Here is a 12,439-nt window from a genome sequence, read left to right on the forward strand (position 1 = left end):
TCCCACCAAGGGAAAAAAGCACTAGGGTCCTGACTGTTCTGCTGCATAGAGTCTCTTTTCAGCAGCAACCTTAAAGAAAACAGGCTCCACGCTACACATGTAGACCTGAATAGAAAAGGGCTTAGCAGTCACCCTCTGAGCTCTAAAGGCATGAAATGTGTCAAAAGAAGCCTGAAAAAAATAAACCTTGAAAATTACTAATAAAAGATAGGTGAAATATTGCAAAGAATATTTAATCACTTTTTTTTTTTTAAAAGCACCTAGGCAAAACTCAGTATTTAGCAACTCAGTACAGGGAGACAAGAATTAAACATATTTGACTGTTTTGTCCTAGCAGATACAAGTCACTTCGCTTCAAAACAATGATCTGGGGCCAGTATGAACCACAGCAAATATGCATACTCCTCAGAAGAAACTGAAAAAATAAAACAGTGAGGCTTTTTGTCTCAAAAGAAATGTTGATAAATCCAAACCACTACGATTTATTTGAAAAATAAGTCTATCCAAAATACTTAAAATGTGTAGATTAAAATTATAATAATACTTCCTGTAACTTTTGAGGTTTCTAGGAGCAATAATAAATTGAGCCAGCCACTCCTTAATAACAGAGGCATTCTTAGGTACACTAAAGAAAGTGCCCTCTTGCATGAGAATTAGGAAGTTTGCTTAAGGTCACACAGTCAGCCAGACAGAACCATAATCTGTAACCAAGTCTTCACAATCAGTCTACTGCTTTCATTAGTAGTTTGACCTTCCCAGACATGAAAAATTACAGTCTAGTCTCTTCTGCCACTGAATTATTTTTTAATTTGATAGAATTAAATTAACAGTATGTGCTATTCATGGGCATCTATGGGCAGATTTGATACAGATGCTCCCAATACTCTTTCTTCCTCTTGTATTTCATCTGTATGAATCACTGCCTGAGTAGGCACCATCTGTCCTTTGCTCCCTGTTGCCAGAGTGGGCCACTTCAGAAGGAAAAAAAATAAATCAGCATCAGAATTTCCTGAACAATGCAAATTCTGAGCTCATGGCAACACAGCTACATAAAGACTGGAATGACATCACATCTTAGAGTCCTCATTATTCAAAATAGTTTGGGTTTATTATGTCTTTCAATATATGAGACTTTTTCTAGAACCTCTGCAGTTCTTCTGGTCCTTTCTTGAGTGCCTTCCCAGTGGGCTGATGTGTGGAAATTACAGACCCCAGGCCTTGCTGCAAGTATTTGTCTTGAACTCTCACAAACAACACGTAAAAAAGTAGCAACATCTAACTATACCTTCTGAATAGTGTTCCCTCTGTACATCAGGGAATCACATTTGCCCCACGACCTCAGGTTTGCACTGGCAGTTCATGTGTAGTTGGTTATTTATTATACTATATAAGCATGAATCTCTCTTAGCAAGTGAGGCAGTTTACTCTGTAATATGGATTTCTTCTTCTAACTTACTATTCCATCTGTCATTTGCAAATTCTAAGTGTACTTTTCTCCATAATCTTATTGAGAACAACAGATTTAGCAATGTATTTTTGTGGTTTCTCTCTTAGATATTTCTGTCTGCCTACAAAGAATGCAGGCAAATATGGTATTTTTAGAGCAGAAAAAAGGCAGTAAAAAGATACACTACCCAACCCAGGGTAAGCACTAAGGACTCTTTAAGAGATGAGTGCAGAGGCTGTGAATCAGGAAATCAAATGTGCCCAACCACATTAGTCTCTCTATATATTCTCAAAAGGTCAAAGCCTGGCAAAGAGACATTAAATTGTTAAAGAGGGTGGCTAATCTCAGGAGTTGCACAGGGTGGAAACAGAAGAGAGCAGTCATATCCAAAAGAAAAGCATGTGCGATATTCAGATTGAATCCCTTCTGGCAGGGACCTCTGCTCCAGCCCCTCACAGGCGGTGGGCGCAGGCAGCGCCAGCCCCGGCGGTGGCGGGCCGCCCCACCATCGGCGAGTCCGGGTTGCATCTTCCCTCAGAATCTGAGGATAATTGTGCAGTCAGGTGCTTATCTAATGTACTGCTTACGTCGATTTTAAGACTCTGCTTGTCCCTATCACTTACTACTGTGAGAAAACCGCAGTTAGGCCGCCGCAGACCCGCGCGTAGGCAGGGGCCGACAGCACCTCACCCCTCTGCGCACCGACACACGGGGGGCGGATGCCCCAGCGCCCCCGCGGTGCGGGGCTCTGCACCGGCCCGGCCCGGCCCGGCCCCGGCCCCGGCGGCGCTCCCTGGCCTCTCCGTGAGGAAAAGGTGTGGGCCGCGCGCGCCCCGAGCCCTGCCACCGCGGGGCGCCGTGCCCCCTGCCGAGCCGGCGGGAGGGGCGCTCCCCGCCTACGCCCGCGGGAGGAGCCGCGAGCGACCGGTAGCGGCTCCGTGCGCCGCCGCCAGCTGCCGGGGGAGGAGGGGGCGGGAAGGCAGCGCGCGCACCTGCCGGGGGAAGGGGAGTGGCGAGGCCCCGCCGGCCGGCGCTCGCGCTCCTTCGCCCGTCCTCGTGCGGCGCGCGCGGCCCCAGCCGGTCCGGGGGCGGGGAGGCTGCGGGCGGGGGGCGGGGCCGGCGAGTGACGCGGGGGCTGCGCGGCGTAAACAGCCCGGCGGCAGCCCGGCACCGGGCACGGCCCGCCCGCCACCGCTGCCCGGCCTCCCGCCGCTCCAGGACCGGGCCGGACCCCCCGCCCGGTGCCGGGTGGAGCGGACGGGGAGAGGGAAGATCGGCGGCCGGCGCCCGCTCTCGCAGCGCCCCGAGGGATTGGCGCCGCAGCCCGGGGCCGGCGGCCGTAGGAAGCGCCCGGGGCCGGCCGCGGGGCGGTTCGCGGCTGGGGCGCCCTCGGCGCGGCTCCCCGGTAGGGCCGGTGCCAGCGGAGCCCGAGCAGCGGCAGGGACCGGGCGGTGAAGATGGCGACCCCGGGGACGGGCTGGCAGCAGCCGCAGCACAGCTACGGCGGCGGCTCCGCGCCCGGCGCGGGCAAACTCGGCTCCGGCTCGGCCCCGGCGGGGCTGGGTGCCGAGCACGGCCCGGACCTGCACTTCAAAATGAGCAAGAAGATCGCGCAGCTGACCAAGGTGAGGGCGCGTTCCCCGCCGGGCAGCGGCAGCCGCGGCCGCCCCTCTGCCGCCTGCGATTTCGTCCTCCCGGCCGCTGGCCGCCACCCCGGCGGGCTGTGCCCGGGCAGCAGCTGGCGCCGGGCGCGGTGCGGCGGCCCCGGGAGCGGCCCCGGCCCGTCGGTTCGGTCTGGGTTCCGCGGCACAGGCCGGTGCCCGGGCGCGGGGGGACCATCCCCAGCTGCTAGGCTGAGACTCGCTGCTTATCCTATGGGAATCGTAGCTTCTCTTCCAGGTCTTCTGTAAGCCAGGCTCTGAGTCTTTTTAAACGGAGAAATCCCAGTCGTGCTTGTTCGCCTTCCACTGGAGAGAAGTACCGTTATTTAGCGCGTCTGGTAGCATCTCGAATGCCTTTGATGCTGAGGGTGAAGTGTGAGAGTCTCTCTGGTCTTGCATGGCTGATGGAACAGTTTTCATTGTATCCTCCCCGGTATAGGAAATACAATGTATCTTTCTTAAAGTCTGTGGGGTCAAGCTACAAGGTGTTTTAAAAGCATATTGGTAAGGCCGATGGGCCCCATGTTTCAGATGCGGTTGTAGCTATGATTTACTTGGAACAGCCTAAAAAAAATCTTTGGCACTGTAGTATCTCTTAAAGGATGCTAGAGACGTGGGTGAATAGCATTGTTTAGGAAATGAAAGGCAGATTCTCCTTGTTAAAGAGGAAGCAAAAGAAATTACTTCTGTCAAAAATTACATAGCTACAACACTTCAAGGTAGTTTAAAAGCACTGTGGGAACTGCGAGTACTCTTCAAATACATGCTGAAATGGATGAAGGTGACATTTCATTGGAACTAAGAATAAAGAGAATGAAGACTGCTGGCAGTCTCACAGTGGAGACGGTTCATATTTTAAAAATAGTATTACCATGGCACACTGTGCACGTTAATGTACTGGAAAACTGATGGCTGAGGGGTATTTTATCTTGTCTTTGACTTCAGAGTCCGATTTCTTTATATGTTAACACTGATGGAACTAAAATTACAATTTCATACAAAGAAAAGTAGAAATAAGCTGAAGAATTTCTTTTTTTACTCTATGGGCATCCAAATGATGAATTAAAGATGTTACTATAGACTTGTGCGTCTTGAAAGGTACAAAAATCACCTAGAGACCATAAATGTATTTTAGACTTCCTTTAAGGCCTAGTACATACGCAAAGTAATACTTTCAAAGAATAAGTTTCACTTGTGTGTCTGTTCAGATATATTTCTTTCTCTCTTTAGGAATTTACCCAGCAGTTTATAGTTGATCTCAGAAAGAGCGTTCCCCTTCTGTTGTGAAGTCATTCGTGTATACCCATGAGTTCCACATCACTGGGCATGTGCCCTGTGCTCTCCCGGTTATTGTGTGTTTAGATACCTTGAGGTGGGTCTGAGTTAAATATGGATTTACATGTGTGGTGCTGGAATATTTTGAATTTTTACTGGGAAATGTGAAGAGAGTGAAAGTATATCCTGGGGTTTTCATAAGCTTGTCTTTTTATGATCCATGGTACAGTTCTAAAACTCTAGAAACTGTGTCCATCTCTGTCCTGCTGAGGACTTCAGAGTACTGCAAGTAAAAGCTATCAATTGTCTTCTGCTTGTGTATTTTAAATAACTGTAAACTATGTGCTTGTACAAGGAGTTTATGTGTGAATTAGACTTTTGCAGGAGACCATAATCTTGTATTTATTTCCCAGTGACTTGCAGATTCTGGTAATGTTTTAGTTGGTGTGTTTGTGTTCTGGTTTCAGGTTTTAGGGAGAAACCTTGAAAAAATCAGCTGATGTTTGTACTGACTGAAGGTCTGGAGTGAAGAACAGCATTTTTACATGTAAAACAGGATGTATAGTAAAAATGCATCTCTTGCACCTATTGTAACAATAAAATTAAGAATTTAAAGATGATTAAAAGTGTTCTGTAGCATTAATTTCATTGAGGTAGAGGTGTAAGTTTTGACAGTTCTATAGTTAGAGGGTTTGGGTCCTATGTTTCTGTTTCTTACTTGACTTTTCAGAAAGGGAGGCTTAAAAAGGTATAGAAACTTCTGGGTAAAGTATAATCTAAACTTCATTACCTGCTCTAGAATCTGAAGCCTGATTTGATAGATGGCTGCAGAAATTAATCCTTGAGAAAGGACTCAAGCTACAGGGGAAGAAAGATAAACATGATACTTAATTTCTGAAAGCGAGAGTTAACTGTCAGAGAAGAATTAACTTAACTTTGCATTTCCTGGGATAAACCTGATGCAAAAAAATGTATTGGGCTGTTTCTGTGAAGGTGTTTTTTAACCAATTTGTGCTGTTCTAGCTTTGTCAAATGCTTACTAATTTATGTGTATAGAGCTCCTCTTCAGTAATCTTCTTAATTATTCTTATTAAGAATACCAATTCTTAATTGGGCTTTTCCAATTGTTTCATGTCTTTTATTTATATTTATAGATATAAGACACTTCTTGCACACCTTCCAACTGTTTTCCCCATTTATTTATTTTTTGTCTTCCAACTCTTCTCTGAGACTGCCTTAAAGATACACTAAGTCTCTCAGTGGATTTAGAGCTGAAGTCAGGTGCTTTACCAGGTCAAAACAAACCTACCAATATAGTATGGTAAAAGGAAATCTAAATATGTATGGGGCATTGCCAAAGGGATGCACATAGTTAAGTTTTCCAGGCATCTTCTGTCTTGTGACAAAAGAAATGTGACTTAATAGTTTGGTTTTTTTTATTTTATTTTCCTTGTACAGTTTGTATTACAAGCTGTGAGTAACAGCAGAAGAAAATGCTTTCCCCACAGAAGATGCAGGTCACTCATGAAGTAAATGTAAAATTCCAAAATTAGGATTCCTCTGTTATGATTTCATGTTACTTAGAGAGGTTCTGATGTTTCAGTCAAAACCGTGTAGGAACACAAAGGAAAAGGTGAAATTTGTTTAATAACTAGATTTAATCAGTAGTTCAGAATGAGGCTAAATAAGATACAAAACCACTTCACTAAGCACAGTACTTCTGAAGTGGTTAACTTTATTTTTACTTTTGGGTGGGGATGGGAAGACTTACTTGATTTAACTTTAACATGCTTAAAGCACAGGGGAAGGCAAAACAAGTAGTTAGAAATGCAGCTTTAAAAATAAGATGATACTCCATTTCATGTTTAAAGACTCCAGTAAATTGTAACTGAAGCAATTTTAAGTAGTTTTCTTCAGTATAAGCTCCTTATTTTTAGGTGTTTTGAAAGATCTGTGTACCAGTTTGGGGATAAAGTAGCATCTGACACGAAGATTAAAGCCAACAAGAAATAAACTGTGATAATGAGGTTGCATGTATGTGTTTGTAGTACTGTATGCTGGAGTGCTAATGCAGTGCTGAATTGTGCCTGCTACAGATGAAGTTATGCATATATATATTTAATTAGTTTGCATAAGACAACTGGAATAAAAAAACAAAAAGTAAGTTGCTGCTATGCTTACATCAGTAGGGAAGAATGGGGTTAGTTTTTACAGTTGCCAGAAGAGTACAAGTTCAAGTGTTTTTGGTTTGGGTGTTGTGTGTGGGTTGTTTTTGCTTTTTGTGCTGTAGTTTGAAGCTTGAATATTTGTGATTGCAGACACATTTAGGATATGGATTTCTCAAAGTCTGTTGTGCAAGCTTTGTGACATCAACATAAAACTTTGACTTCTATGGAATAACTGCATGATCCAAGCTGGGATTATGCATTGAGAATCTTCAGGATTTATTTGGTTGCATGATACTTGTTCCAGAAACTTTATATCAACTGGAGAAGAGTCTGTAAGTGCCATGCTAATGATAAGTACCCTACAGCGATCATTTCTATTCAATAAAAGGAAAACTGTACTTCAGTCTTTTCCCTTGGTACATGCTTAGAGCTGGATGGTTCAGTTTTGGAAAGGTTCCACTCGGCTCATTCAAAGACTAAGGCAACAAAGTTACCCAAGTTGCACCATACTTAAGTAAACAAGAAACTAGAATTTGGGACCCCTGAGATCACAGTTCTGTTCTCAACTCTGCTGCCAGCTTGTGTAAATTTGCGAAACTGCTTTTTTTTAAATAACATTTCTCCTTTGTCTTTCTATCTTCCTGCATTAGAGAGAAGTATGATGTTAATGTAGCAATTAACACAGTGAGTTGCTTGCAGTTGTTGATAGTAGATTTACTTTGAAGAGTGAAGTCCAAAGTTGATGATCTTGAATTCAGATGCTTATGCTTCTTATTGTGTGGACTTTTTTGCTGGGATAGTCAGAGGTCTCCCTTGGCTATCACAGAATGCAGTGCTATGGAAGTAAGAGCTATAGGGTTTAACTTATATCGATGATTTTTAACAAAATATTTCTAACAAAGCTTTGTCAGCTTTTGTTTGGAAGTATTCTGCCTCAGGAAACAAAACAACTAAGCCTCTTGCCGAAGGCCAATGTTCATTTGGCATAGGATTATAAGAAAACTTAAAAGAAGAGACCTTACAAATAGGGAAGAAATGAGAATCTAAAAAACCCTGTGGAACTGTTTTGATGTTAGCTGTCGGCATGTGGTAGCTGATGCCATTAACAGCTTTGTAAAAACGAGTTTTAGTTTTTTAAGCAACCTTATGTCATCTCTCCAATGTGTGTTAACATTGGCAGTAGGCCAATATTTGCTAACAGTTCTAGGACTGCATGAAAAGAACTGAAATTTTGAGGCGGGTGTGATTTGAGTACATATTTGAATGCCAGAATTTTTGCATATGCTTCTGTCTGGTAATGTGGGAATAAATGCTATATTTTGTTATTACATAAAAATGGTTTTCAAGGACTAGAAGGTGTGAAAATGTAATATTAGATATTAATATTTTTTTACGTCTCTTTAGAGATACTTATTTTTGGTTTGCATTAATTATTCCAAAGGCAATTGAAGTCAGCCCTCTAAGGAGGGAGAGACTGCAGGTAGCACTGAAAGATAAAAACACAGTATTTCTGAAGCAAGTATCTTAAGGTTTTCCACTAATCATGCTAGTATAGTCTCTCCATATTCCCTTTCTGACTCTGTCCACGTGATGTTCTGTGTCCATGTTCTGCAGTAGTTACAGTTTTAGCAAGGGATATTCACAGAAGAGAGTTTTCTGTCACCATGATGGTATAAGGACAAAGATGGGACTAGATAAAAATGGCAAGTCTTTAACACCATCTGGTATAGTTCAGAAAAGCTAAGTAGAGCTTTCAGGCTCTCAAAATTTTCTTCAGATCATAAATAAAATCACCAGTTATTGTCTTTATCTGAATACTTGCTAGTTGAAGCACTCGGAGTTGCTTTAAAGCAGCTGTGGCTTCCGATTTAGACCTGAAGAGGTCTGTCTTACCTTCTATGTTTTGTAGGACAAAAATTATGGAGTGTGGCATTTTAGTTAATATGCTCTTTGTCTCTGAAAGAAGAGAGCAGGAAGAGAAAAAAAATAATTAAAATTGTCAGTCCTGAAGCAGAGTCTGGGAATTCTTATTAATGCTGGGTTTTCCCAATTGGGACTAGTTGAAAAAAGTTAATTATTCTGATACTTTGAAGACCTCAGGGCCATGTATCCCCTGTAATGGTTCTTCCATTCATTATAATTGCACACCTATAAGGTGAGACTGCAGGGCTGGTAAATGGACCTGATATGGGTATATTTTAGAGGTCAGTGTTCTGGTATGTATGAATTGGGTCAATGACGTTACAGTCTTTTGTCACAAGACATCAAGAAGAAAGAAGTAGGAAAAGAATGAAATATTTTGAATATTAAAAAAAAACTAACTCATGAATTTCCTTTGCTCTCCATTTGCATAGTCTTAATGGTTGTCTGTTAACTCTCAGTTCTTCTGACACCACTGACAGTTTAATGTTCTAAAGATATTTTCTGTATATGTGTGTATTTGAAAGTGTGATGTTGAAAAACTTGTCTGATCACACACTTACATAAGCTACTAGTCTAAAATGTCTCTTTAATAAGCTTGTGCATATATTAACTTCTCTAAGATTGTTTTGGGGTTTGTGGTTTTGGTTTGTGGGGTTTTTTCTTTCACATTTTAAAAAAATCCAAAAGATTAATCAACATGAGACAAATAAATCGGGTGAGAGGATGCATAATAGGATGTGGCACCTAGAGACATGGTTTAATGCTAGAATTGGCAGTATTAGGTTTACAGTTGGACTTGATGATCTTAAGTCTTTTCCCACCTAAATGATTCTATGGTTCTATATGATTGATTCTTGTTCTATGCTTATTCATATTTATTGCTATAATTAAATAATAGAGTTACAAGGAGCTGGAAAACTATAGATGTTGTTGCTTTAATATGTAATTCAGCTGTTAAATCTGATACATCAGTACATTATAGATATTTAAAGAAAACCTGAAAGATAAGGATTTTAGTACAAAGTTCAATGTTACCAAACACGTCAAAATTAGAAAAGTCATGAAGAAAGAACATGCAGGCCATAAATGAATCCTGCTACTGCAACATCCATAAAGTTTAAAATCTGTCAACCTTCATCAGTTTTTTACATATATAAATCCTATGGAAAAAAAATAAAAAAACATTTGAAGTCTAGTTTGATATTAGTTTTTTTTATGATGATGCTGTTTTCAGGGAAGTACTGCATTATGAAAGAAGGCTTTTGCTATTATCTTGATTTATATAAAATGAAGAAAGTACTAGCTCAGAGTTATGAAAACAATATGGAAATGCTTTCCTTCAAATGTGAAAGTTGTAAACAGGAGTGTCTTTTATGTATATTTGAAAAAGAAAATCAATGGTTCAACTCCAATAGTACAAGGTATTCATAGATTAATTTCTTTCTACACTTGTAAATGAGCATGGACACAGTGCTTTGAATTATTCAGTCCTGCAAGGAGTTTTGATTTGTCAAGTTTTATAAAAATGAATCAACAGAAGACAGTCTTTTTTGTGTGTCTAGAATATCGTGGATGTGCAAAGAAGTTACTTCAACATGAAGAGTCTTACCACTTTAGAAGTCAGATTGCAACTTAGTCATAGTGGTTCTGTATTTTCTTTAAACACTGTAAAACTGTATTTAGTAACAGCATTGTCTGGATATTTCTGTGTTTCATGCAGCATATTGGTTGCACATACCTTGTTTTTTAATGTCTGGAAGTATAATCGGGTGCATACTGCATCTAATACACATGTAGAAATATTTTTTTGTAGTAAGTCATTGTATTGGTACAGTAGCTTCTAACCACTGAAATTCTTTCATTATCTCATTTTCTAAACTCAGGGTTTGGCTTTAATAAAAACAGTAATTTTGTCACTGATACTACTGTTTCCCCACCCCTCCAAGTCTCCATTGAAAACTATACTCTCCTTTTAACTGTATGGAGGAGGGGGGGGCATTACTTAGATAGTAACTAACTTGTTCTTACTGTTTGCAGGCTTACATTGAAATTTGCTGGATTTCTTTAGCAGTAACACTATGAAATCAAATATGTATGTCTTTCGGCTGATACAAGTTTGGCAGTAGTAAGCCAGGCTTCTATGCATTCTTCTAATGACCGATGTCATACCAATAACCAAAGGCATTGCATTCCAAAAATAACCAGAAGAAACAAACATCTTGTCCTACTTAATGCATATTACCTGGTTCTGTTTCCTCAGTCAGGCTTTTTTAACTGAATCTAGGAGGCTCTGATGAAGAACAGCTTTTTGCTGAGGCTGTCACTTGGCGAGGCTTAAAATGACAGCCTTTAAACAATAGCTATTGTTGAAAAGTTCATTGAGTCCTTCTTTTTCAAGATACTGCTTAACTAAAATGTTGTCTTTCATTTTAAAGTAGCAGCATGAGGTGATTATAAGGAATACTAGCTTTCTATTTTAATTTTTATGAGATTAATTTTTCCAGCCAGTTTCCTAAAATCTCATTTCTAGAAACCTGAATTGTAATATGTTTAGAAAACAGGTGTGCTATAATCCAGAGGTTTTTAATTTAGCAATGCTTTTGTTCACAACATGACTGAAAGCTATAACTTTCAGTAAAGAGTGTCTGACGCTGCCTTCTCAGATCTGGTATTTTTCAGTATGAATGCTGATACGTTTGGATAGGTTGTACTAAAAAGTATTTCAGTAATCTCCTATGACTGTCTTTGTCCTTTTAAAATTTGAAAAAAGAAAACAATGGTAAATTATTTCTGTAATAAAGATTGGGGTAAAGGACTTAAATTAATAAATTATCTCCTTTGTGTAATTGTAAGTATAGGTTTCACACTTTAACAAATACAGTTTGTTTGTAGCTGGTAGTAATAAGTAATCAAGGATATATTTACAGGCTAAAAACAATTTTGAAACACCTTAAAAATCTATAGATATCTCTTTCCAACATTAAACTGTATTGACAACATAGTAATATATACTACTTTTTGTGTTGTGCCATTGAGTGGTAGCATTCTATTTGAAATTTTTGATTTATTATTATGGTTGGGTTGTTCACTAGCTTTCCATATTGTATCTAACATTATAGCATTAACTTATAGTTCCAATAAGTTCCTATGCCATAAAAATCAGTCTCTTTTTTTTTTTTTAAGCATATGGCTGTTTGCTTTATGCTGAGATAGAATTTGTAAAAAATGTGTGCCAAAACAGAGACTCGACTTTGACATGAAGATCAGTTTGTGTTCTTTGAGTTGATCTGGGAATGTTCTGTGGCCATTCTCTCTACGCCCATGGTTCTTGTCTTGCCTTTCTTAATTTTCATGCTTTGCTTCACACTTTGCCACATTTCAATCCACAGTATAGACCATTCACAATTTGGTGTGGTGGGTATATTCTGCCTTGCCTACAAATTCCTAATACATGAGCTTGTAGTAAATGTCATTTATGTTTGGGCAGGCACTGCTTTACCAAGTATCCTTACACCTTCTGTACAAGTGAAGAGCCTGAAGCAAGCTGAGCTTCTGTTGGTTTGCATTCTTTTCCATAGGTATGAGTTGATGCTCTAGAATAAACTATATTCCAAATCCCAGATATTTTTTTGCGGGGGGGGGGGGGGGGGGGGGAAGGACAAGATGGGACACAAAGGTCTTTATGTAATAGACTTTTTTTTCTCTAATGGCAGTTGTGAAATGTGTTGGGGTTTGTTGTTGTTTTGTTTGGAGTGTGGTTTTGGGGTTTTGTTTTCTTTTTTCTTATGGGTCTATGCTCCCTGGTTCTGAGGGAAACTAAATCCCCTGCTTTCAGAAAACTTAGTTGGTGAAGTTGGAGACAGAAGTAGCATGTCCTCTTGCTATATGATATCAAAGAAGTTACATAGTGTCATAAACTGTAGCTTCTTTATGTGCCTATATGCAATTTTGGTAAATGTGGTCCC

The 12,439-nt window shown here is 40.6% G+C and overlaps 1 protein-coding gene across 9 annotated transcripts in view; it reads left to right on the plus strand.

The window, feature by feature from the left end:
• The first annotated feature begins 2,584 nt into the window (after positions 1 to 2,584).
• FAM184A (family with sequence similarity 184 member A) overlaps positions 2,585 to 12,439 on the plus strand; it is an 81,676-nt gene continuing 71,821 nt past the window's right edge. For 4 of the 9 annotated variants that reach the window (XM_080389517.1, XM_080389519.1, XM_080389513.1 and 1 more), the window contains exon 1: positions 2,586 to 3,072. In XM_080389517.1, coding sequence (XP_080245643.1) covers positions 2,905 to 3,072 — 168 coding nt within the window. In that variant the 5' untranslated portion in view covers positions 2,586 to 2,904. Of the gene's footprint in view, positions 3,073 to 12,439 lie in introns of all 9 variants that reach the window. The other 5 variants (XM_080389516.1, XM_080389511.1, XM_080389518.1 and 2 more) reach the window with 5 other exon arrangements.

The sequence above is a fragment of the Falco punctatus genome (assembly GCF_963210335.1).
Source record: "Falco punctatus genome assembly, chromosome: 5".
NCBI classification, from domain to species: Eukaryota; Metazoa; Chordata; class Aves; order Falconiformes; family Falconidae; genus Falco; species Falco punctatus.